This window comes from Enhydra lutris, unplaced genomic scaffold (genome assembly GCF_002288905.1).
Source record: "Enhydra lutris kenyoni isolate GAN:26980312 unplaced genomic scaffold, ASM228890v2 scaffoldscaffold6, whole genome shotgun sequence".
Classification (NCBI taxonomy): Eukaryota; Metazoa; Chordata; class Mammalia; order Carnivora; family Mustelidae; genus Enhydra; species Enhydra lutris.
In genome coordinates this window covers 46,269,573-46,294,030 of record NW_019154090.1, presented here as the reverse complement: position 1 = coordinate 46,294,030, position 24,458 = coordinate 46,269,573, and the positions used below count along the sequence as shown (strand labels likewise).

At 37.3% G+C, this 24,458-nt stretch overlaps 1 protein-coding gene across 3 annotated transcripts in view; it reads right to left on the bottom strand.

Annotated features, from left to right (window-relative positions):
- LOC111141389 (5'-3' exoribonuclease 2) overlaps positions 1–24,458 on the bottom strand; it is a 92,966-nt gene that overhangs the window by 10,788 nt on the left and 57,720 nt on the right. For all 3 annotated transcript variants that reach the window (XM_022493900.1, XM_022493897.1, XM_022493898.1), the window contains 7 exons: positions 21,298–21,381; positions 19,674–19,771; positions 18,586–18,665; positions 17,331–17,387; positions 8,470–8,538; positions 8,244–8,375; positions 6,908–7,035 (listed from right to left, as the gene is read on the bottom strand). In XM_022493900.1, coding sequence (XP_022349608.1) covers positions 6,908–7,035; positions 8,244–8,375; positions 8,470–8,538; positions 17,331–17,387; positions 18,586–18,665; positions 19,674–19,771; positions 21,298–21,381 — 648 coding nt within the window. The remainder of the gene's footprint in view (positions 1–6,907; positions 7,036–8,243; positions 8,376–8,469; positions 8,539–17,330; positions 17,388–18,585; positions 18,666–19,673; positions 19,772–21,297; positions 21,382–24,458) is intronic.

The following is a 24,458-nucleotide window of genomic DNA, read 5'->3' as shown; positions in this document are numbered from 1 at the left end:
GAGGAATTTTCATGCAGTCATTAGATATTCCAAACCTGAATGGGGACATGGGGGTTATCACCACAGAACCCACAGCCAACAGGGAAAGAAGGATCCCTACAGGCCCAGAATAATTTCTGAATCATTACTACAGACCATATATAAACAGGAAATCATAATCATTAGAGGTAAAACCAGAATTTCCTACAAAAACAGCAATGATAATCTGTGTGGTTTATTACTACAAAAAAACGTGAAATACACTTACTTCAACACATACATGATTTTCAACACATTACCATTCATGAGAAAGCAATCTACTGAAAGTAAAATAAACTGTTGGGCCACTTTTTCCTTTTTTAAAGATTTATTTGAGAGAGAGTGCAAGAACGAGAGTGAAAGAGAGAAAAAACATGCACAGAGGGGAGGAGGAACAGGAGCCCAATTTGGGGCTTGATCCCAGGATCCTGGAATCATGACCTGAGCCAAAGGCAGACACTTAACCAACTGAGGCAGACACTTAACCGACTGAGCCACCCAGGTGCCTCTTTGATCATTACTTTGTTAAACATGGAAGTCCACTGGTCTATGCAGATGTTGTACACAAGTTAGTTTCATGAGAACTGGTTAAAATGTTTCCAGAAGTATATTTTATTTTGGCATCTTACATATATCAAATTAGCTAATTTAACTAACCAAAATCAAAAGAAATACAGTGAATTTCATTTGGACCTCTGTCTAGCTCTGTATTTCACATGTCCCAGAATCACTTATAGTCATCCTGGAAACATGCCTCTTTTTACCATGAAGACTTAATTCCGTGATTTTGGTTCCATGGGGTCTCTATATACATGGTATCATCACAGAATACAAACTTTCCATGGTACTTGTAGAAGCTTCCACACAGGATCCCTAATAAATTTAAAATTAAGCAAAAATAAGACACATCTAAATCAAGAAAAACCTCAAAAATGTTTCATGAAAAATAAAGGCAGAAAAAAATCTTGTATATTTTCTCCTAGAAACAGAACAAATGGAGGGAAAGTCACCATCATCCAGAATACATATTCATTAGATTCAAATATGCTTCATGTTAGATTAAGCACAACAATATTTCTAAGTGGAATTGGAATGTAAAGCTCATTAAGTACAAATACTGTCTGTAGAGAGAAGGAATCCTTCTTAATAGTCTACCTATGCACCTGCCTAGACAAATGGCCAAAGTCCCTATTTCCATTTTTAGTATGCCAGGTACTTCACACTCTATTTTGCTTTTACTATTTCTCACTTCCAGAATAACTGCTTTCACATTTAGCACATGCAAAAACTATAGTTTTTGTTAAAACCTAAGCAAATTTCCTAAGATGTAAAAATTCTGTCACACACTTACTAAAACATCTCTTGCTTTCAACCAAGAAAAGAAAAATAAAAAGGATCAAAGAAAACCTTCAAGGCTAATTTTATTTATTTATTTATTTATTTTTTAAAAAGATTTTATTTATTTATTTGACAGACAGAGATCACAAGTAGGCAGAGAGGCAGGCAGAGAGAGAGAGAAGGGGAAGCAGGCTCCCTGCTGCCCAGAGAGCCCGATGTGGGGCTCGATCCCAGGACCCTGGGATCATGACCTGAGTTGAAGGCAGAGACTTTAACCCACTGAGCCACCCAGGCGCCCCTCAAGGCTAATTTTAAACAAATCTCTTCATGTGGCTCCGAGAAATATATATAACCCTTAAGTATTCATAAAGCAGAAATATTTCCTGGCTGATAAGTAATGAAGTAGAAGGTAAAACAAACTTATTATCATTCATTTGTATGGCTCTAACAGAAGATCCATTGAGAGGAAGAAAAAAAAATTCTGAGGTAGTGAATTGCACTTCAGAAAGGTACCAGCGAGAGAGGAAAAATGACAGTTAATTTTTTCCTTTGGTCTTTAAAAACTTATCCCTTTTCTAAAGCTCTAAGGCCATATAAACTAAGGCTTCGCCAATAGCTCCTCAAGTGACAATTTACCTAATCAGCGTGGCAATCACAGGAAAGATTCCATGTTTACTGATTGCACTAATCAAAAATCACTTTCCAAATGCAGCTAATTGACAAGTTTACCAACTGAAATGAAGAGAAGTGACATACTGGGTTCTCTGGGTTACAGAAATGAAATGTTTTATTCACATGGAGTACTCAAGGCTGCACTTGACTCCAGCAAGTTATCAGTACCCAGACAATTACTCATCAGCCAAAAACTGACACATCAAAGACAAATCAAAAACCAACAGTGAAAAACACCTACAGCAGAGTTTGACCAAATGGCCTGCCTTGAGTGTTATTTTGTACCACATAAAGAAAATAGCTATGATACTACAAACATTAAAAAAATTAAATGGCTTAGATCTCAATTTTACTGTAACTATTTCTGACCAAATTTCACAGTTCAAGATTCTATAAAAAAGAAAACTGATCTTTTAATATTTAATGCCCTCATAGCACTTACTGTGTGCTAGGCACCACTTCCAGTGCTTAATAACTTAAAGTCCTTTATTATGGATATTCTGTGAGAGGGGTATTCTCAGTACCATTTTAGAAATGAGGTGGGGGGCGGCGGGGATGTCACAGGGCTCCTAAGTGGCACGGTAAAAGCAGGGGCTATGTTCTCTTAACCACGCTACATGCTACACTATGCTACTCCACAGTTCAGATGAACTTGTGCTGTTGGTATAGGTGACTCTCCAGGTTACTTCAGGAAGATCAGAGGAGAGCCACTACCTTAACCAAGAGGCTCACAAGCTTACGGTTTCAAGAAGGCAGGATCAGGGATTTAAAACGACTTTCAACATTTCAGAAGTTTTGAATTAACATTATTCCACACATCTAATTAACACAGGAAGGAAAAATAAATGTACTTAACACATGCACTTTGGTTACCATCTTGACAGATTCATGGGGAGAAAAATCAGAAAAAAATTTTGGCTAAAACATCTGAAAATGTTAATTAAATATCAGTAGAAGACCACTACCCATCCAGCAGAATGGCTACAGGTGTAAAGACTGACAATACCAAGGACTGGTAAGAATGTGGAGCAATTGGACCTTCCCTGCACTGCTAAAGGAATGTAAATTGGTATAAACTGAATTTAACTTGGGAAATGTGTCTGGCATTTTTATTCACGAGAGCTGAACATGCACGTGACCTTAGCCTTGCAATTCCACTACTTGTACATACCTACCCATCAGAGATGTTTACTTATGTGTGCTCAAAGACACACAGGAATTTCATAGCAGTACTACTCCAGAAGCCCCAAACCGGGAACCAACCCAAACACTATCCCAAAGAGAGAGAAATGACGACATATTCACTGATGGAGCAGAGGAAGTGTGAGAATGAATGAACTGCTGCAGAAACAATGCAGATAAATCTCAGAAACAAAATATGGAACAAAAGAGGGGAAATCTTCAAAAAGGTCAATCATGTTAAGAGTCCATTAAACAAACAGATGAAACAAATCTATGACACTGAAGTCAGGAAAATAATTACTTTAATGGGCTGGAGTGGCACCTGGGAAAGAACATAACGGGGGCCTTCTGGAGACTGGTCACTTTCTACTTTTTGATCAAAGTAGTGGTTACATGAATAGAAATTAATCAAACTTCACACTTATGACTCAGAACTTTATATGTTACATTGTAATAAAAAAGCATATGAAGATACATGTATAATAATCCAATTTTCAAAAATTGCATGTAAGAATATAATGAAAGAAACTACTGCTTTATTGCAGGACCATGGGATTACGGGTGTTTATATTTTATTATCTGCCATGTTTCCTTTAATTAACATGTATTATGGTTAAAATCCATTTAAAATGTCACTACAAGTATGGAGGAAAAAAAAAATCAGTTTTCCCACCCTCTTAATTGGTTCCCATTTATGCTCCCAAAATTTTGTACTAGTTATTCTAAGCTTTTCTTTTTTTTAAGATTTTATTTTTTTATTTGACAAGAGAGACAGCAAGAGAGGGAATACAAGCAGTGGGAGAGGGAGAGCCCAATGAGGGGCTTGATCCTAGGACTCTGGGATCATGACCTGAGCCAAAGGCAAACGCTGAACTGAGCCACCCAGGCGCCCCCAGTTATTCTAAGCTTAATACCACCTGACTTTTTGCCATATATTTTAAACTCTTTTTTTTTTTTTCCATCAAGCCAGAGTAGCCCAAATTCCCCTCAGTAGGCTCAGTTTGAATAGCACATTCCTACTGATTTTTTCCCATAAACTTTTTCATTCCTACCATTCCCATTCCCTTTGAAAGTCCCAGCATTAATGCTCAGGTGGCTCAGTGTTCACAAGTCACCAGGCAGAGAGGGACACTCATTTCTTGCCCTAAATCAATCCCTACTTTACAAAACATATTCCCTATTTTTAATGATATAATAAAAATAGAGACTCTGACTGAAATAGATTCTAATTAAAGTCACTTATAAGACCGGTAACAATGGCAAATGAGAGACTCAAGGTAATAAAAAGGGAGAGGTGACCCTACTATTTGAAATAAAATGCACAGATGCTAATCTGGTAAGAGCTGACTGTTGATGAAGACGACAAACTTAAGAACTATAAAAAATTACAGGCCGTGAAAGACATGAAATTCTTTACCTCTGATGTGACCTTGATAAATAAAAGACCTTCCTGACTTTCTTCTTACTCTTACTGTTGGAGATGGATCCTGCAGGATGAAAGGGGACCTGAGAATGAAGCACCTGGATTTACATGAATACCATACTGAGTAAGTGATTTATTTTCTGTGAAGGCAGTCCATGGTTTTTATAGATTCCCATATGGGTCTATGATTCCCTAGAAGATCTAGGGAATATTTCCCAAAGTGTGGTATGCATACCACGGGTGGTATATAAGATCAGTTTCTGGGGACTGTGAACAAACATTTTATCTTTATAATTATGTACTTATTTTTATGCATATCTGAAAAAATACAATGTCATATACTTTTGATATAATCTTATATTTAAAATCAATCAATTTAAGTGGAAAAAAAAGATTTTCAAAGGTTTTAAGTAGTTGTCTGGGTGATAATCTGGATTATGGTGACAGCAGGTCCAGAGACTGGGCCTTAGGAAACAAGAAATGAAAGGAAGCTACATAATGGAGAACACATGCTTTCACCTTTGCTGATCAAACCTCTCTCCAAATTTCTCAAAGTTTACTAAATGGAACAACCTCAGAAATGCCTCATAACCATCATTTTGAGAAATACCAGCTAACCTAAGCCATAGAGAATATACTTGGTACTAGCACTCTGCATCTCATTTTTTTCTTCCTATTTGGAAGCTATGATACCATTATGGATAGATGTACATGGTGAAGAGTCATAAAAAAAAGGAACTAATAAGGAATGTGTCAATAAACAGCTGGCTTTATCAAAAGCTGGATATGCTTTCACCATTTACTAGTAAAATGTCAGGGCATAGGTGACTCTTCCAAGACCTCTCTGTTGAATGTGGCATAGCTTGATATATATATGGAAATACTCAGAAATGTCATTTGCTAAATCTTAGGGGGAAAGCAGCTAAGTAAACTACTGCAATAAGCAGATCCCCACAAGGCCCATTAAACTCTGTGCCCTTTCTGTGTTTCACTAAATAGAATAAAACCTCTGAACTCCATAGTTTTCATGTAGTCTTAATATTGTTCCATTCAATGTCATAAAGCCACAGAGAGAGAGAGAGACAGAGATAGACAGGAAGAGAGAATACACTGAAAAGAGAGAGCTCTAAGACAGAATGAGACCTTCAGAACCAATTTCTTCCTGGATACTTCACCAGGAAAATAGGAAAATCTCGGTAGTTTAAAAAAAAAAAAAAAAAAAAAAAAAAAAAAAAAAAAAAAAAAAGGTGGGCCTGTAACTTAATTAGCATGAAAACAGTGGTAGGCACATAGGATAAATACTCCCCAACAATCTTCACATTAATCTGGTATTTCTTTGACAACTACAACTTTGGTTTAAAAAGATTTCTCAGAGCAGCCCCCTGTTTTTGTTAATTTAATTTGCATGAAATATTTCCAACAATCAGAAAGAAACTGAATAAAGTAACACTTAGATTTAACAAAGGTTTAGCATCTTGCCACAGTCACATCATGTCTCCCCCACCACCATGCTGTCCCAGTTTGGTTGGGTAGCAACCAGATAATCAGGAATGGAGAAGCAAAGGCTTTATGAAGAAGATGGTTTTTAGAACCTGGCACATGACTTGAACACAGCCACAAAGCTCAAAAAATAACAATATGGGGACACAATTTAAAATTAATACAAAATCTATAAAAAGCCTAACATTTAACTCCTTCTTCTCCTTTTCCACTATAATCCAAATGCCATGTAATTATTTTCAGTGGGTAACATTTCTGAACCACTTCTGTCCACAAAACAGGTTACAAGGGGTCAGGGAAAGGCCAAGATTTTCACAGAACCACGAAGTTAAAGGAGTATTCCTACCTAAAGCAATACCTGGCTTTATCTTAACATGCATCACAACATACAATGTGCATCATGAAAGGGAGATACTATTGTCTTTCAGTTGATTAAGAGGTTGTAATTCCACATCTACTGCACTGGATTTAACTGCCCCAGTACTTGTATTAATGGAATAAACAGCAATTCACTCCACACACCTCCTTCTGCACAGGTTCACTGTGCATATTTATAGATGAAAATAAGAAATCCAATTCATATTATTCAATTAACTATATACAGCCAAAATAAAAGTATCTGAAAGACTTTACATTCCCTTATAATTCTTCTATGTTTTTATAGTCCACTATCTCTGCCCTGATAAAATACATCTTTCTAGCAATGAGATTAGAAACCAACCTTTGCTGTAATATTTCATTTAGCATGTCAAATATCAATTTGTAAAAACTTACTTGACATAAGTTTTGGAATCTGGGCTTGTCCTCTCAACAGCGGCCTGTATAAGTTCCCCTGATAAGTTGCAGGTGGTGGTGCAGCATTGCCATAAACGCCAGCCCCTGAGCCTCTTGGTATAACATGGCTGTAAAAGGATCCCACCAACCAGAAAAAAATTTATAGACAGATTCATTACATGACAGCTGATATAAATTAAATAAATGCTAGTAGTTGTCCCTTTACTACTAGATCTGATAAAGATAATACAAACTTAAAAGATTTATAATTAACAAAGTTCAAAATAGTACCAATGGTAAGGGTGATAGCGTATGTTTGTTTGCCACACCAAGATTCTTAACTGATAATTAGTTATTAATGTAAAGAGTGAGTCTACTTTTCTTTTTTGTATCATATTTAAGTTTTGCCTTCAAGGACCCATGCTATTGCTATCACTACATATACTTCTGATCTGTAACTTGCCATTTTCAATTCTATGAAACATTTCCCTATATTTTTCGTTGTCTTCGTAATTATAGGACGTATACCTATTGAGTACTTCACTATTTCACTACTTCACTATTCACTACTTCACTATGGTGATGTCTCATTTTATTAAACTATTCCTCTCATTTAGTACTACTATTATTAATAATGCACTATAGATTTGGGCATATAACTTTATGCCCCTCTAAAATTATTTTAAGATAAATTCTAAGAAGTAGGAATATGGATCAAAGTTGAGTTATCTTCATGTACTGATCATATACTGTATTATGTACTTGCTATATATTATGCATCATATATTGTAATGTATTGATTAACACTTTATTTTTTTAAAAGATTTTACTTATTTATTTGACAGAGAAAGACAGAGAGGGAATACAAGCAAGTGGAGTGGGAGAGGAGAAGCAGGCTTCCTGCTGAGCAGGGAACCTCATGGGGGGCTCAGTCCCCTGGGATCATGACCAGAGCTGAAGGCAGACGCTTAACTGACTGAGACACCCAGGCGCCCCTTGATTAACACTTTAAACAGATTCTGCCATACATTTAATTCAGCTAAAACTTTCTTGAAGGTAAAGAGAATGTTCTATTACTTTGAAAGATCTGTCAGAAAGACAGGAGAACCTTTTAAGAGAAAATAACAGAATTCTCAAATAACACATAAAGCATAAACCAAAGAAACAGAAGTGAATTTTAAAAATGAAGAGCATGAGAGTATCAAAGTCATTAAAATATTTGCCAAGTAGTTTCAATTAATGGTCTCTTAAATATTTGTAGGATAAATACTAACTTAATCCTTGTGAATGATTCAAAAAAAGCAAAACATACAAAGGACAGCAACCTACTACTCACCCCAAAGTCCTAAATGCAGCCTGATCCAGGTGGACAGGCCGCCGGTCCCGATTAAAGCCAAGCTGGGGCTTCCACTGCCGTCCATTGCTGGACTTTTCCCAGTCACTAGGTTTCAGTACTGGTGCTGGTTTTCTGACCATTTGAAAATACAATATTTAGTACTGGAATAAACACTGTTCATACAAAATAAAATGAGATAGTTCATATTTTATAACCGCATTGTTACCTTGCTCCTGGAAGCATTACAGCTTTAAAAATGTAGTCTTCAGCAAACTGTGGGTCTTTAAAATTAATACTAGGAGAGAGCAACATACAATTTAATGACTTCATTATATTACCTTGGCTCAACTATTATGTAAACTGAGGTATTTTTCATGTTTAAAAAGAGTAACTAAAATTCAAAAGTCTTCTCTCCAAAAATTATTTTAATCAATAGTTTTGCCAAAGAGCTAAGTATCTTTTTCACCAAAGTGCTGCTAATCCCTAGTACACAGCCTACATGTAAATTTCTCTGTGGGAAAAGCCATGCTCTAGCTAACTGTGGGTGATCAGAGAGAAGAAACAGATACTGCTTCAAATCTTGAGAAATTCCAACAGGATACTGGAGACAGGGGGAAGAGGTTTACAAACAACAAAAAGACAATAAATTTTGTTTAGTGTGGGGCAAAGACTTACCCTCCAGCATCTTAGGGAAAATTAGTTCTTGTGGCAAGAAAGAAAAGATGCAAATGCCACTAGAAATACTCACAAAATCAGAAAGTGAACACAAATAATCTATGGGGAAAAACGTTAAATTTCCCAGTTGGAGCCCTCTATCGTGCTCTCTTAATGTTTCCCTTGTATCAGGAACAGTCACAATTTGAAAACTACACAAAAAGCTTATTGTATTTTATAAATCTGTACACTCAGACTGTTGAGTATAACAGACTGTTGAGTATAAGCTGGATCAAGCTTCCTCTCTGGTGGGGTTTGCATGTCCCGAAGCCTGGTAAATATTTAAGTTTTCCTTTTGATATATAGCAATGCCTCTTCTGGATTCTGGATCTGTACCAGGTTTATCCATAAGGATGCTCACGACATTTGTATTCATGCTGAAAAACTAAAACCTAAGTGTGGGATTTAATAGTGGACTGGTTAAAGAAACTATGGTTCTCCATAAAAATGGAATCCTCAATTGACATTTCAATATGTATACAACAGCCTAGGCATATATTCAAAAAAGTAATCAGTGATATGTTCTGTATAATTATCTCCTTTCCTTCTTTGTGCTTTTTATTTTCTAAAATTCCTCCATGATTACACTTGAAAACGGTTTTATTCGGGAGTCCAGATGGGGACCTGCAACTCTATGGTCAAATAATCTTCAACAAAGAAGGAAAAGATATCCAGTGGAAAAAAGACAGTCTCTTCAATAAATGGTGCTGGGAAACTGGACAGCTATGTATAGAAGAATGAAACTCGACCATTATCTTCAAAGATAAACTTGAAATGGATAAAAGACCTCAATGTGAGGCAGGAAAACGTTTCTACTCAAGAAGGTTTTATTGAACTGGTTGACATTTTAGATAGCTAACTTTTTTCTCTTCAAATATTGCCACTTTAAATTATTAGGACCTACTTACGTAGCACTGGGATTTAACTACATTTTAAGTACACAAAAATAACTTCATTTATAATAAAAATGCTGATCTCAAGAGCAGCTAAACAATACTTCATTTACTGAATCAATTCCTCTTACAATTCACTCTTCACTGGCAACTGTCTTTATCTCAAATGTTCTCTACTGGGCAAAGTGGCTTAGGGCAGTGTTACAGGTTTAAGAGGGTGACAGAGAAAATGGTAGTTAAGTACAGAGGTTCGTTAGGGCCTTCCAGATACAAAGTAAAGAGAGAAAATCAGTAATAAAAAGCAAGACTTGCAACTAGAATGTCTCAAAGCAGTTATCTTTGTGTCAGCAGAGCTTTTCAGCAGTTTACCAAACAAACTTTAAGAGTTCCCACAGCATACACAGTCTCAGGGTGGGCGTGGGGGTACAAATCCTGGCCAGGCATCAAGCTTGCCTCCCCTTCTGATAAAGGAAATAGGAAATATTTAATAACATTTTTGTAAGAAAGTGGAAAAGGCAATAACAGACACAGAAAAGATGCTGAGTCAAAGGATGTGTGTACACATACCTTCCACTCATGTCTTTGTTAATATGGGATAAAAGCATGTGTGCAAGGGGGAGAGGGAAGAGGATTCTTTCACCTGGGACCAAGGAAAACATCATCCAAGAGGTCATGATATAAAGTGGGACAGGACTGGTTACAGAAGGGGAAGAAATTACTGTAACCAAGACATGGAAAGGGCTTCCAAAGGTACTAAGGAATAGCTCAGTTTAATTGGAGCAGCCTTCTCAATAGGGATCTGGGAGAGAAGCCATCCCTATACAAATGATCTGAGTGATTACATCCTCAATTCTCCCAAGAAAGACATATAACTAGTCCCATTCTAAAGGAATAAGACACAAACCGACTGGTTACATGAAATGAATGCTTTAAGTTTGAGAACTGGCCTGAGGGCCTTTTAAAAATCATTTATATATTTATTTATGTAAAGATTTTATTTATTTGAGAGAGAGAGAGAGAGAGAGGGCACAGAGGAGGCAGGGTTAGAGGGAGCAGACTCCCCGCTGAGCCGGGAGCCGGATACAGGACCCGATCCCAGGACTTCCAGGATTGTGAGCTGAGCAGAAGGCAGGCTCAACTGACTGAGCTGCCCAGGCATCCAGGCCTTTTTTTCTTTAAATTTAAGTAGAGTTGGGCATGGAACCGGGCGTGGAGCAAAACAAAGGAGACGAACTCATGACCCTGAGATCATGATCCAAGCTGAGATCAAGAGTTGGTCACTCAACTGAGCCACCCAGGCATCCCAATGTCTCAAGCCTTAACTCCCAAGTGAAACCTCAGCTGAGAAGAGCTAGATTGGAGCAAGCAAGTTTGTGAACAGAGGTGAGCAGGAACATAGGCTGGCCAAACTGGGTTAATGTCATTGAGAGCCTGTTCTGACCACAATGTGAAATCACTTCAGGTAGTCAGGGAGTAAACATGATCAGGAATGCAACTCAAAAAGAAACTCCTGGCAACAGTGTGTAAGAGAGAAGAAAGAGAGAACCAAAAGATCATCGACACAGTCTAGGTAAGGGCCTTCAATAGGCGCTGGAGGTGGGAATGCTGGACAGGCAAAAGAAATGGCAGGGCTGGAACTAGAATGAAGATCACATTCAGGTGAGGGCTTGAGATGAAGATCTGCAAGTGATGTACAGAAAAATGGAAACTAAATGAAAGAAACAGTCAACGTAACGAGTTCCCAGGCAGAAGAGAGAACCCCAGGTTCACAGGGATAATCTCTCCTGAAGGATAATGGTTACAAGAGACATAATAAGACAGCCGAAACCAGTGTTTGAGAAAACAAACCCATTTATTTATGAAATATGTGCAGTTTACTGTCAACTGTCCCTCAATAAAACTGCTTTAAAAATTCCATCATTCATGGTCATGTTCTAAAAGGGAAAAAATTTCTAAGATAATGGGAAAAAAATCTCCAACATCTCCCCTACTTACCCTCAGAACCAAACTCAACAGAGTGATCTATATACTTCATAGGAAACAAACTATTAGGAGACAGAAAAGGAGCATCTAAAAATAAGATTGGAGGTCCCCACTGAAGACAAGTGATGCTATTTTTGATCTCAAAGATTAAAGCATTCTTTTCCCTTGGATCTTGGAGAACAATTTGAAGACTTATTTTCTCCTAAAATGAGTTAAGCTTTCACTGGTTCAGAGTGTTTTTTTTTAAGTAATTTGTTCCCAAAAATATATACTAAGAACTATTATATTTTTAGAAAATAAAACAAAAGAAAAGCACAACTCAACTGTACTTTTCCAATGTGAAACACCAGCCACAACTTAAACAAACCTCTCCAAAAACTGAAAATACAGGGACGCCTGGGTGGCTCAGTGGGTTGGGCCTCTGCCTTTGGCTTAGGTCATGATCTCAGGGTCCTGGGATTGAGCCCCGCATCAGGCTCTCTGCTCAGTGGGGAGCCTGCTTCCCCTTCTCTCTGCCTGCCTTTCTGCCTAACTTGTGATCTCTGTCAAATAAATAAATAAAATCTTAAAAAAAAAAAAGACAAAAAACAAAACCTGAAACACATAAACCAGGCAGGAGCCCATTAGTCAAAGTCCCAAAGGGGAACTTTATTGAGACCCAACCTTTCAAAGTTCCCTCATTTTTTTCAGGTTTATGTAATTAAAATTCTTATAAACAGAAAAACTAAAATAACAAAAATGATGTTATTATAATAAAATACATAAATAAAAATAGAAATAAAAAAAATAAAAATAGAAATAATAAAGAAGAAAAACAAGATTAATCCTTGACAATTTCTACCACCAGAAACAAAAGAGCTTAACTGTGGAGCGAGTCAGGGGAGAGAAAGCAGTAACACTGAGATAACACAAAAGCACCTTCAGGGAGGAAATGAATTAACAGAACAGCTTATAGATTCAACAGGTGGCCCTTCTGAGGTAAAAGAACTGTGTTTAGATGTGTACTGCTTCATCTAACTCTGTAAACACAAGCGTTTTTCACCACTTCTTCCAGGTGGCACAGAGCTGACTTACAAAACCTAGGCTTCTATCTACCAGACCATCATGTCCAGGAGTAACATAATGGATCCTTCGGTTGGTAGGGAACCTCCCTGTTATTTTAATCACCTAATTGTCATCACAAGCACATTAAGGACAAAATATAAAAACTATAAACCTAAGCATTGTTGAAAATAACAAAACTGAGCAGTGCTTTTATTTGTATTATAAGTAGCACTTTAGACACTATTAGTAAGAAGAAAATACTATAGCAAAGTCTCAAAAGAAAAGGAATGGAATGTACAACACCCCTTTCCAACTCAATTCACTTTAAGAATTAGCCTTAGAAATGCTATTTTAAGTACTATTACTGCTTGAGTGCTAGCACACTTCACAAAGATAGCAGAAAACTCCAAATATCAAGTTACATATTTTTACTCTACCTTCCCCTGACATTCCTTAATTAATGCTAAATCAGCATACCAATGCAAACTGTTCTTGTAAGAAAAACTTCATGATTCATATACTTGACATTTTAAAGCACTTAAGTTTATAGGACTTAAGATATCTTTTCTGACATTCTATCAGAGGAGGCTAACCAGGTAGTGGAAATTAAGCCCTCCCAAGAGCTTTCACCATCAAATCTGTGACTGACTCTATGTATTCCCCTTCCTCTAGGCTTCTGATTTCAAGTTATCTGCTTGCCAACCATGAGTCTTACAAATACTGCAGTAATGGTTACATTAAAAATTCACATATTTAGGGACGCCTCGGTGGCTCAGTTGGTTAAACGGCTGCCTTCGGCTCAGATCATGATCCTGGCGTCCTGGGATCGAGTCCCGCATCGGGAGTCTGCTTCTCCCTCTGCCTCTGCCTGCTACTCTGCCTGCCTGTGCTCCCTCGCTCTCTCTCCCTCTCTGACAAATAAATAAATAAAATCTTAAAAAAAAAAATTCACATTTTTAGAAAACCTCCTACCCCTTGCCTGATTCACAGAAAGTCTGAGAACACTCCTCTGAAGGAATAAGGGTTGCTGGAAGACGATGGCAAACACTGGGCTTTGACACTATGAACACCATGAACACCTGGGCTTTTACACAGGTTTAGAACTATGCCAGGTGCTAGGAGAAAACAAACAAACAAACAAACAAAACAAAAAAGAAAAAAGAAAAAAGAAAAAAAAACAACCACCAAAATCTTAACAGTGCTACTGATAAAAATAACATATAAGAATATATAAATTTCACATTACATTTCAGAAGAGAAGAAAAGCTATGAAAGATAAGATATAAAGGAACGAACATTCCAAACAATGTAAGGAAGGCACAAAAGTCAATGGGATACTCATGGGAAGAGCCTGCATTGAAGGAGGAGGCGGGTGTCCTTGAGGAACTGTGGGGATTCAGGCACAGAGCCATAGCTCTGCCAAACCAGGACAGGCCTTCAAAAAGCAAAGAAGTATAATTCCACTGACAATACAGAGTGAAGATTTCTGAGGAGCGGCAGTGTTTAACAAAGATAAGCCTCATATCATATGCCAGTAGATTCAGTGGGAAGGTGGAATCAAATAAATTAGCTGGGAAATCATTACAGTAATTCAGAAGAAACTCAAAGGAAAAAAGCAAAAAAAAACCCCAAAAAACAAAAACCCCTACAACACAGGCTCACTGGGAAGAGCCAGAAACAAAAAACAACTGGGAAAAAGAAAATACAGAACAGTGGTATAGATATAGGAATTAAGATAGTATGAGAAGCCAAAGCACATAGTGAAAGAGAGCAGAGCAACAGGACGGTCAGGGACAGAAAGGAGAGATCAGCAAGGAGAAATGATGGGGGGCACTGGACAAAGAAGGCCAGAACGCTGAGTCTGAGGTAAAACAAAGGCTGTGTGTGTGTGTGTGTGTGTGTCTGTCTGTCTGTCTCTCTACTCCAGATGAATAGAAAATTGCGCCACTGCCGTGGGAAGAAAATTTAATTTTAAGATCATATGAAGTTTTATATATTTAAAGGTTCCTCCCCTCCAAGATTTTATTTATTTGAGGGCAGGGAAGAGCACAAGCAGGGGAAGAGGCAGAGCGAGCAAGAGAAGCACATTCCCTGCTGAGCAGGGAGCCCGACATGGGATCATGACCTGAGCTGAAAGCAGACGCTTAACTGACTGAGCGCCCCAAGCGCCCCTATATTTGAAGTTAACAAAAAATTAGTCTAAAAATATTACATCTAAGCAAATTACAATGGTGAAGAATGGGATGAGGAAAAATAAGAGAGATAGCTCTGTTCTATTCAAAGTTAAGCTACTAATAATGTTGACTGATTTATGGAATCAGAATTGGGTGGGGAGGGAGATCTCCTAGGTCACAGCTGACTGTATTTTTCTAAGAGTCCTTCTAGGAACTTAAACACTTCAATAACCTCTATCATATGCCTTTTTAACACTACGGGTAAGAGCTATGTGGTAGGAAAACCCACCTAAACTCAACTTGAAGAACTTCTCAAATATGGGATGGAATATTGGATGCATACAAACAGAGAAGGGAAAAAAATGACAGGAGTCAAAATAGAAATAACCAGCAATTGGCACCAGAGCCTGCATTCTCAGATTTTCATTTATAAAACAAACACAAGACTGGGATGAAAAACAAGCCCCCAAACACACACACAAAAACTGCAATAAACTCGATCAACCTCATTACGCCTCATAGGAAACACTGAAAATTAGCTCGTAAGGTAAAAGTTAATGTGGTCTTTCACAAATCTCCAGGACATTAACTCAAATCAATTTTAATATGAAGTTTTCAACATATGTCTGAATTCGCACCTAGATCTGGTATTTGTCTTGTTAAGTTTAATAATCTTAGGAGAACACAATGGATACCAAATAATACCAAAGGCCTTCTTCAGGCTCAGAACCAACCAGCCAACAATAACACCACCATACAAACAGAAATTAGAGGATTTGCCAATTTTGTAATTCTTCCCTTGGACAAGTCTTTCTGTTCTAATTGTAAAGTTAAGTAGAAAAAAAAAGTTAAGTACTTCTAGAGGGCTGGGCAGAAAGGCCCCTGAAAACATGCAGAACTGGGGAGCACAAGCAAGCATGTGACAATCCAAAGACAGAACTGGTAGGATTAACTGACCTGAAGCACTGTTTCAAGGCAGAGAGATCCCATGGGTTAATACAGTGTCCACACTGGATCTACCTGAACCAGACTATTTGTGGTGGGTGCAAGAGCATGGCCCACAATTCTAAACTCCACCCTTAACAGAAGAGCCCAAAGACAGAGAGCCAGAACAAATTCCATGTAAAGATAAATTAAAAATGTGTGTAAAGATAAAAGCAACTAATTTAGAAAGATTTCCAAATTCATGACAGTTTTCTTTAAATAAAAGCCCCTCTAAAGTGGCAGTTGCTTTCTATCTAAATCTATTAATAGGAAAACGAATATGCTCACACTTTACAATGATAAATTTAAATAAAATCCAAAATACTTCCAAAGAGTAACAGAAATAGTAACAATGATTGGGAGAGAAGGATTCAGTAACAGTCTTCCCAAGCAGGCTTTTACAAAATCCTTGAATTACTAGGATGTGTTTTCCTTAGTCTTGCCTAAAGACTGAAGAAAATGGTAACATAAATCCTGCAATCGAGATTTGTAATTACATACAAGAATTAAGCAAATGAATAGTGTGTTGGTTTTTATTCTAAACAGTCACATTATATTTTACACATACAGAATGCTGTATGAAGAAATGCAAGAAATTAAATACGGGGGGTGGGAAGGATGGGGTGGCTGGGTGTTGGGACATTGGAGAGGGTGTGTGCTGTGTTGAGTGCTGTGTGTTGTGTAAGACTGATGAATCATAGACCTGTACCCTGAAACAAATATATTATGTTAATTAAAAAAAAAATTGAAAAAAAAAAAGAAAGAAATGAAATACATTTTTCCAGGTAGCAGAAATGATCTAAATTTAGTTTATAATAATTATTGGTAAACATTTCCGTAAATTTATTCTATCTCAACCAAAATAAAGTATGTAATAGTTTTGTTTTTAAACTCTGCAGGGCCACACCTGTAAATATAATTAAAATAATCTGTTATAACACAGAGAAGCTGTGTGGGTCTCTGAGGTAAAGAGGTCTGTTTGCTCCTATGTAGTAAACTACTCCTAGAAACTCCTACTTTCTACCTCCCACTTTTCTAATCCAGGAAGAATTAAGAGGTTGTCAGGGGAAACCAGTAAGCAGAGAAGCAAGCTTGTTAAATCAGTAACCTTAACAATATACATAATTTAAAGTCAAGAGGCTCTGTTCTGAGGTCTGCAACACAGGGACTCTCCAATCTCAAAGCACTGGTGGAGTAACAGCTGCCATTTCCTTGTGACTCAGGGATCTTCTTAAACTTATCTGCAAGTTCAGAGCTGTGTTTTGGTCAAAGGATATGAATTTTCAAAGACTTACCTGATTGCAGTGTTCTGTGTCAGATCCCGTAACATGGGGACAGGAGAACATACTATCCTAAAGAGAAAGAAGGGAGTAAGTTGTAACCTTTTGGACAAGTGGAATTAAGATGTTGCTTTAGGAAAGAAAAATCATTAAAATGTACCAACAAAAAAATGACACAACCAATTACATCTTTAAATAAAGGACCCTGTCTTCCTTGCTTGTAATCTCAACAGAAAACTATTATGGCCAAACGGCTCATACCAGAATTTGTAAAGGATACAAACAAACCAAAAAGGGGCACAGGGAAAGGACCACAGAAGAACAGAACAGGTACTTGATAAATGAGGGAAACCTAATGGCTAATAAATATACCATACGGCATTCAATTTCATTAGTAATCAGAGAAATGCAACTGTAAGACACAAGGTGTCAATAAGCATCCACTAAACTGACAGAAATTAAGGTCATGACAATCAATTCCAAGGGTTTGCAAGAATGTAGAGCAACAAAATCTCTCACAAACTGCCACTAAGATTACAAAATAGTATAATCACTTTGGAAAACCATCCATTATCTACAAAAGAGGAAGATACAACTGACCAGCAATTCCCAAACACTGATCTCAGAACCCCTTTAAAACATTTCTAAAAATCAAGGACCTCAAAGAGCTTCTGGTTATGTTGGTTATGTGTATCAATATTTACCTATTAAAAATTAAAACTAAGAAATTTCTAAAATACTAATTTAAAGATAACAGTAATAAACCTATTACATAAATAACATTTTTAATGAAAAATTATTTTACAAAGCAAAAAAAAGAAGTGTCATTGTCTTAATTTTTGAAAATTTCTTTAATATCTGACTTAATATCTATCTTAATAGCTGGATTCTCTTATCTGCTTCTGATTCAATCTCTTGAGATAGCTATCACACTACATTCAGCTTCTGGACAACTCCACTGTATACTCAAGAGAGAAAGAGAATGAGAAAAGCAAATAATATCATAGCATCCTATTATTATTATAAAAATAGCTGTGAACTCATGGATCTCCTGTAAGGGCTTTAGAGACCCCCAGGGCTCCCTGCACACAGTGATACAGCTACTAGGCTAAAGAGGTGGGCTCTGACCCCAAGTATTTTAATAGTCCAGCAGGTTTTCTGTTGTTTTGTTTTCTTACTATTACTAGAAAATAAAACATTTGGGCAACAAGGAAAAAATGCTAGCTAAACTTCCTCCCAGTCACCCCAATGTGCACAAATGAATGCTTACTGATCTGGAAGAACAGCTTCTTCATCCAAAGAAAACTTTCCTTGCATCCCATGACATAGTTCAGGTGGTACATCCACTGGCTGTGGAAAAATGCATTCCTGATCATAAACCCAAAAGAATGGAAAGCAGGGACTCACACAAATACGTGTACACCAAAGTTCATAGTAGCATTATTCTTAAAAGCCAGGAGGAGGAAACAACCCACGTTTCCATCAACAGATGAACGGATAAAGAAAATGCAGTATATACACACTATGGTCATAAAAGGAAGCCCTGATACATGCTACAACATGGAGAACCTTGACAACACTACACTAAGTAAAATAAGTCAGACACAAGAGGACAAATATTATAGGATTCCATTTATTCCACTTCTAAAAACAGGTAAATTCAGAGACAGAAAGTAGAAGACAGGTTATCAGAAATAAGGGGAGAGAATGGAGATGTATTGTTAAGGGATAACAGTTTCTGTTTGGGAAGATAAATTCTGCAAGTGGATAGTGGTGAATGGCTGCTCAACACTGTACATAGATTTAATGCCACAAAATTATACACTTTTAAAATGGTTTTTAAAGATTAAAATGGTACATTTTCTTCTTTTTCTTTTAAAAGATTTTATTTATTTGACAGAGATCACAAGTAGCCAGAGAGGCAGGCAGAGAGAGAGAGAGGAGGAAGCAGGCTCCCTGCTGAGCAGAGAGCCCGATGTGGGGCTCTCTGTGGGTCCTGTGATCATGACCTGAGCTGAAAGTAGAGGCCTTAAACCACTGAGCCACCCAGACACCCTCTTTTTCTTTTTTTAAAAGATATTATTTATTTATTTTTGAGAGAGAGCAAGCATGTGTCCATGAGCTTTAGGAAGCGGCAGAGGGAGAAGCAGACTGTCTGCTGAGCAGGGAGCCCAATGTGGAACTTGATCCCAGGACCCCAGGATCATGACTGAGCTGAAGGCAGAAGCTTAACTGACTGAGCCATTCAGGCACCCCACTTGTTTCTATTTTATCAAAATTTAACAAATGTATTTCTGATGAGTTAACCGAATAATTATACTGTCTAAAAGCACTTCATGATGGAAAAAGAGACCATACCTCTGTGGAACCTGTCTGGTAGAGTTCTAAAATGAAGTCATGGAGTGGGTGATGTTTGCCCACAAATAAGATGTCACCTCCAAGACTGTTTCTTTTAGCTGGGGGGAAAATAAGGAAAGAAATAAGATCAAACAATTATATCTGCAAGAGCAACTTTTATGAGAATAAAATAAAAAGAAATATCTAAATTTTTAAAACTTTAGTATAAGGTCTACAATAAAATATACTTTTTATTTCTTAAAGATTTTTTTTATATGACAGAGACACACCGAGAGAGGGAACACAAGCAGGGGGAGTGGGAGAGGGAGAAGCAGGCTTCCCACTGAGCAGGGAACCCGATGCAGGGCTTGACCCCAGGACCCTGAGATCATGACCTGAGCTGAAGGCAGACAGACACTTAAGGGCTGAGTACCCCTACAAAAAATAATTTAAAAGTGACAGACCTAAATGTGTGAGGTCTCTGTAGAAGAAAAACAAGTTTGACATTAAGGTTTCGAAGATCAAAGACTATCAGAAAATATTATCACTAAAACATATTTCAATATAGTATTCTAAGATAAGGGATAAACTTATATAGAACTCCATTTCTTACTGTAAGAAATACATAACCATTTCCTGAGCAAACCCAAACAAATTACACCATCTGATAACAAAGACTACTCTAAGGATAGCTGACAGAGAAATTATTTCTGTAGGTTTATTATACTGGTATTAAATAAATTTTCCAATAGAGTCTAGCTTTGCAATTTCCCAACACTTTTAACTGTCAGTATTTTAAATGCCACTCTGTACCAATAACATTTCAGGTAAGCAAACTAAGTAAATGCCTTTATTTCAACATAGCTTTTTAAACAAAGTTAACTTATTGGAGGGGATGAAGGGAAGAAGGGACAGAGAGGAAATTAATACACTCACAGCATGGAAAATTAGTTTTGTGAGTGCATGTCATGTAAGAATCAAAAAAAGTCAAGGGGCAGGCACTTAGGTGGTACAGTCGGTGAAGTGGCTGACTCTGCATTTCGGCTCAGGTCATGGTCTCAAGGTCCTGGGATTGAGCCCCACGTTGGGCTCCACACTCAAGGCGGAGCCTGCTTGAGGATTCTCTCTCTTCCTCTCCCTCCTCCCCTACCCCCGCTCATGCATGCTTGCCCTCTCTAAAATAAATAAATGTTAAAAAAAAAGGGGGGGGATCAGAAAGTCAAAGGATATTCCTGAAATGCTGTTTTTGTGTTTTTTTTTTTTTTTTTTTTTTTTTTAAAGCAGGCTCCACAACTAGCAGGGAGCCCACTGTGAACTTTGGACTCACAACACTGAGACCAAAAACTGAGCTGAGATCAACAGTCAGATGCTTAACTGACTGAGCTACCCCAGCACCCCTTAAAGTATTGCTTTTTAATAAATCTAACACTTGTAAGTTAAAAAAAAATTGTATTTACTATTCAATTTGGATAATACATTTTAAGAAGCAAAGTTGATTTTTCTTATGAAGAAGTAAAAACCAATGGTTTATGCCCCCTATATGTGAAATTTGACAAATGGAAAAAAGAGTCTAATATTATACAGAAACGTAAAGTCTATAAGATACAGACTCAATGTTGAGACAAAGTGGAAGCACAGTTCTTACTCTCTTCTGGAGTGAGGTCTGGGTATACCTCTTCTAGAGCAGCTCGCAGCCTTCGCTCATCCACAAAAGGCAACAGAGCAACACCTGGAGAAAGAAATGCACACCAACCACTGAGCTATTAGGATCACCCAAATTCCACCTATTACTCGTTCAAATAAACATTTCTAGTAGAATATCTCTGTTGGCGTAAAAACATTTTGAAATTGAACTCTATTCAAATCTCAGATGCAAATACTTTCCATGTGTTCAGAGAAGAAAGAAGTTTCATATATTTTCCATCCTTAAGATAGCTCATATGAAAAACCATGTTTGCAGAATCTTAACTCCATGATGATAAAACTTTTAAATTAAATGAACAAGTGGCCACCTGGACACCAGTCTATGTTCTCTTGCCTAACTTATGAGGATGCCCTTGAGCAAGCCAGTTAATCTGCAAAGAGTCTGAACTTGTCCTTTCATCTTTTTAGGACTTGGTTTTCAACTAAAATATTCAGAAGGTCTGTTCAATGTGAATAAATACATGGAATGTCTTCCAGCTCTAAAACTGCACAGCATTCTGTTTTTTACATTTTAAAACATAATAACTAATTTAGATATAAAAAGTGTTTAAGGACTTGCTTAAGTAATCTTGGGGGTGGGGTAGGATCCAAGTTGTTCATATTCAGGCTGAAAACTGTCCTATGGAATGTGCTGGAATTAAAGTAATTGTTTTATTTCAACCTACATTCATAATTTTCAAAGTAGCACACCAGTAATACAGTATCTATTTCTAGAAAGATACACGAAGTTATTGAACCACGTTTATGCTATACTGTATACAGTAGTCTTTTGACAAAATAAAAAGTGTAAAATAAACAGCAAAGAGAAATGCTAATTAGAGCTAAATAATTTTGAAACTACTGCCAGTCAAAACTGCCACAATTGTAATTGTTCCCTTTAAAATGAGAGAAATGAAAGGTTCCCAAAGTTGTCATTAATTATTTAGCTACCATATTTTCAAAGTTTAGAAACAGGTTCAATTTCATTATCTAGAAGGGAAATATGCATTTTTTAACGTTAAGAGGAAACCTTTGTCATTCCTCAATGGAGTAAAAGTGCTATGGGAGGGGCGCCTGGGTGGCTCCGTGGGTTAAAGCCTCTGCCTTCGGCTCAGGTCATGATCCCAGGGTCCTGGGATCGAGCCCCACATCGGGCTTTCTGCTCAGCAGGGAGCCTGCTTCCTCCTCTCTCTCTGCCTGCCTCTCTGGCTACTTGTGATCTCTGTCTGTCAAATATATAAATAAAATATTAAAAAAAAAAAAAAGAAAAAGAAACTAAGTGAATTGTGAAGGGCCTAAAAAGTGATTTCAAGAATATTAACATCTATCACCAAAGTTAGACTGTTTGATCTACTGGTGAACATTTACATGGAAAAAATGCAGGGAGTTGTTCAAGTTTTGTTTAGTCATACACTTAAGACTAACAAATTATCAGAAAGACTGTCCTACAATATCAACTCTAAAAGCCAGCTCCAACTGGTAAGCAACTTGCAGTGCTAATGAAAGCAATAAGGTTACTAAGCAACAAATCAGCCCTACTGGGCAGGATAGAAAGAAATGCCTTATACCCAGATGTGATAAATTTAGTTCTTGAGTGAGCTGATAGTAAAAATGACATTTACAGCTAATTTCTCCTGAGTACTTATTTATTATGTTAAAATGCACTACCTCAACAACACAAGTAACCCAAGTAGTAGCACTTAGGTAAATACATAGTGGTCACACTCCCTGGGTCCAATCTTAGTTCAGCCACTGTGTGACTCTGATCAAAGGACTTAAAATACTCTGTTCATATATAAAATATGTAGCATTCGAAATGGGTATGCTATATTCCTCTTACATATATTAAGGAAATACTATAAAAACACAACATTGCAAGAGTTCAGTAAATGTCAAAAAACTACCCAGATATATTTTATCTTCTATCATTTTAAGATACATGCAACTTAGGTATTAAGAACTTAAGTATTACCATTACTTTTAACAAGTTTTAAAGACATGGGGGAATAACTATAACTCTTCACAGTACTAAATTTGACCTCAAAAAAGTTATGTTCTTGCTGCAGTCTAATAACTGAAAATACTTACATAAAATATAAAAATATTAAAGGTCTGAGTTTCAACTCATCCTAAAATTCATTTGGAATCTCAAGGGCCCCCAAAGAGCCAAAACAACCTTGAAGAAGAAAAATAAAGTTGGAGGACTCCCATCACTCGACGGCAAAACTTACTAAAGCTACACTAATTAAAACAGTTTGGTACTGGCGTAAGGATAGGCGTATTAGGCAGTGGAATAGAGAGCCCACAAGTAAGCCCTCAGATACATAGTCAAATGATTTCCAATAAGGGTGGCAAGATTGTTCAATGGGGAAAGAGCAGTTGTTTCAACAAATCGTGCTGGGGAAAATGGACATCCATAGCAAAAGAATGAAGATGGACTCTAATCTTACACCCTATACAAAAGTAAACTCAAAATGGATCAAAGACCTAAATGTTAAGAGCTAAAACTGTAAAATTATCCTAAAACAGGGGGGGAAGCTTTATGACACTGGATTTGGCAATGACTTCTTGCACACAACACCAAAAACACAGGAACAACAAAATAGTCCGACAAAAATTGAATCTCCCTCATAATTAAAAACTTTGTGCATCAAAGGACACTATCAAACAGAGTAAAAAGACAATCACAAAAGGGAATAAAATAAATACAAAATCATATATAAGAGACTGGTGTTCAAAATATATAAAGTACTCCTACAATATAAAAACAAAAACCGGGGGCGCCTGGGTGGCTCAGTGGGTTAAGCCTCTGCCTTCGGCTCAGGTCATGATCCCAGGGTGCTGGGATCGAGCCCTGCATCAGGCTCTCTAGTCAGCGGGGAGTCTGCTTCCTCCTCTCTCTCTGCCTGCCTCTCTGCCTACTTGTGATCTCTCTCTCTGTCCAATAAATAAATAAAATATCTTAAAAAAAAACAAAAACAAAAACCAAAACCGGGGCGCCTGGGTGGCTCAGTGGGTTAAAGCCTCTGCCTTTGGCTCAGGTCATGATCTCAGGGTCCTGGGACAGAGCCCCGCATCGCATCGGGCTCTCTGCTCAGCAGGGAGCCTGCTTCCCCTCTGTCT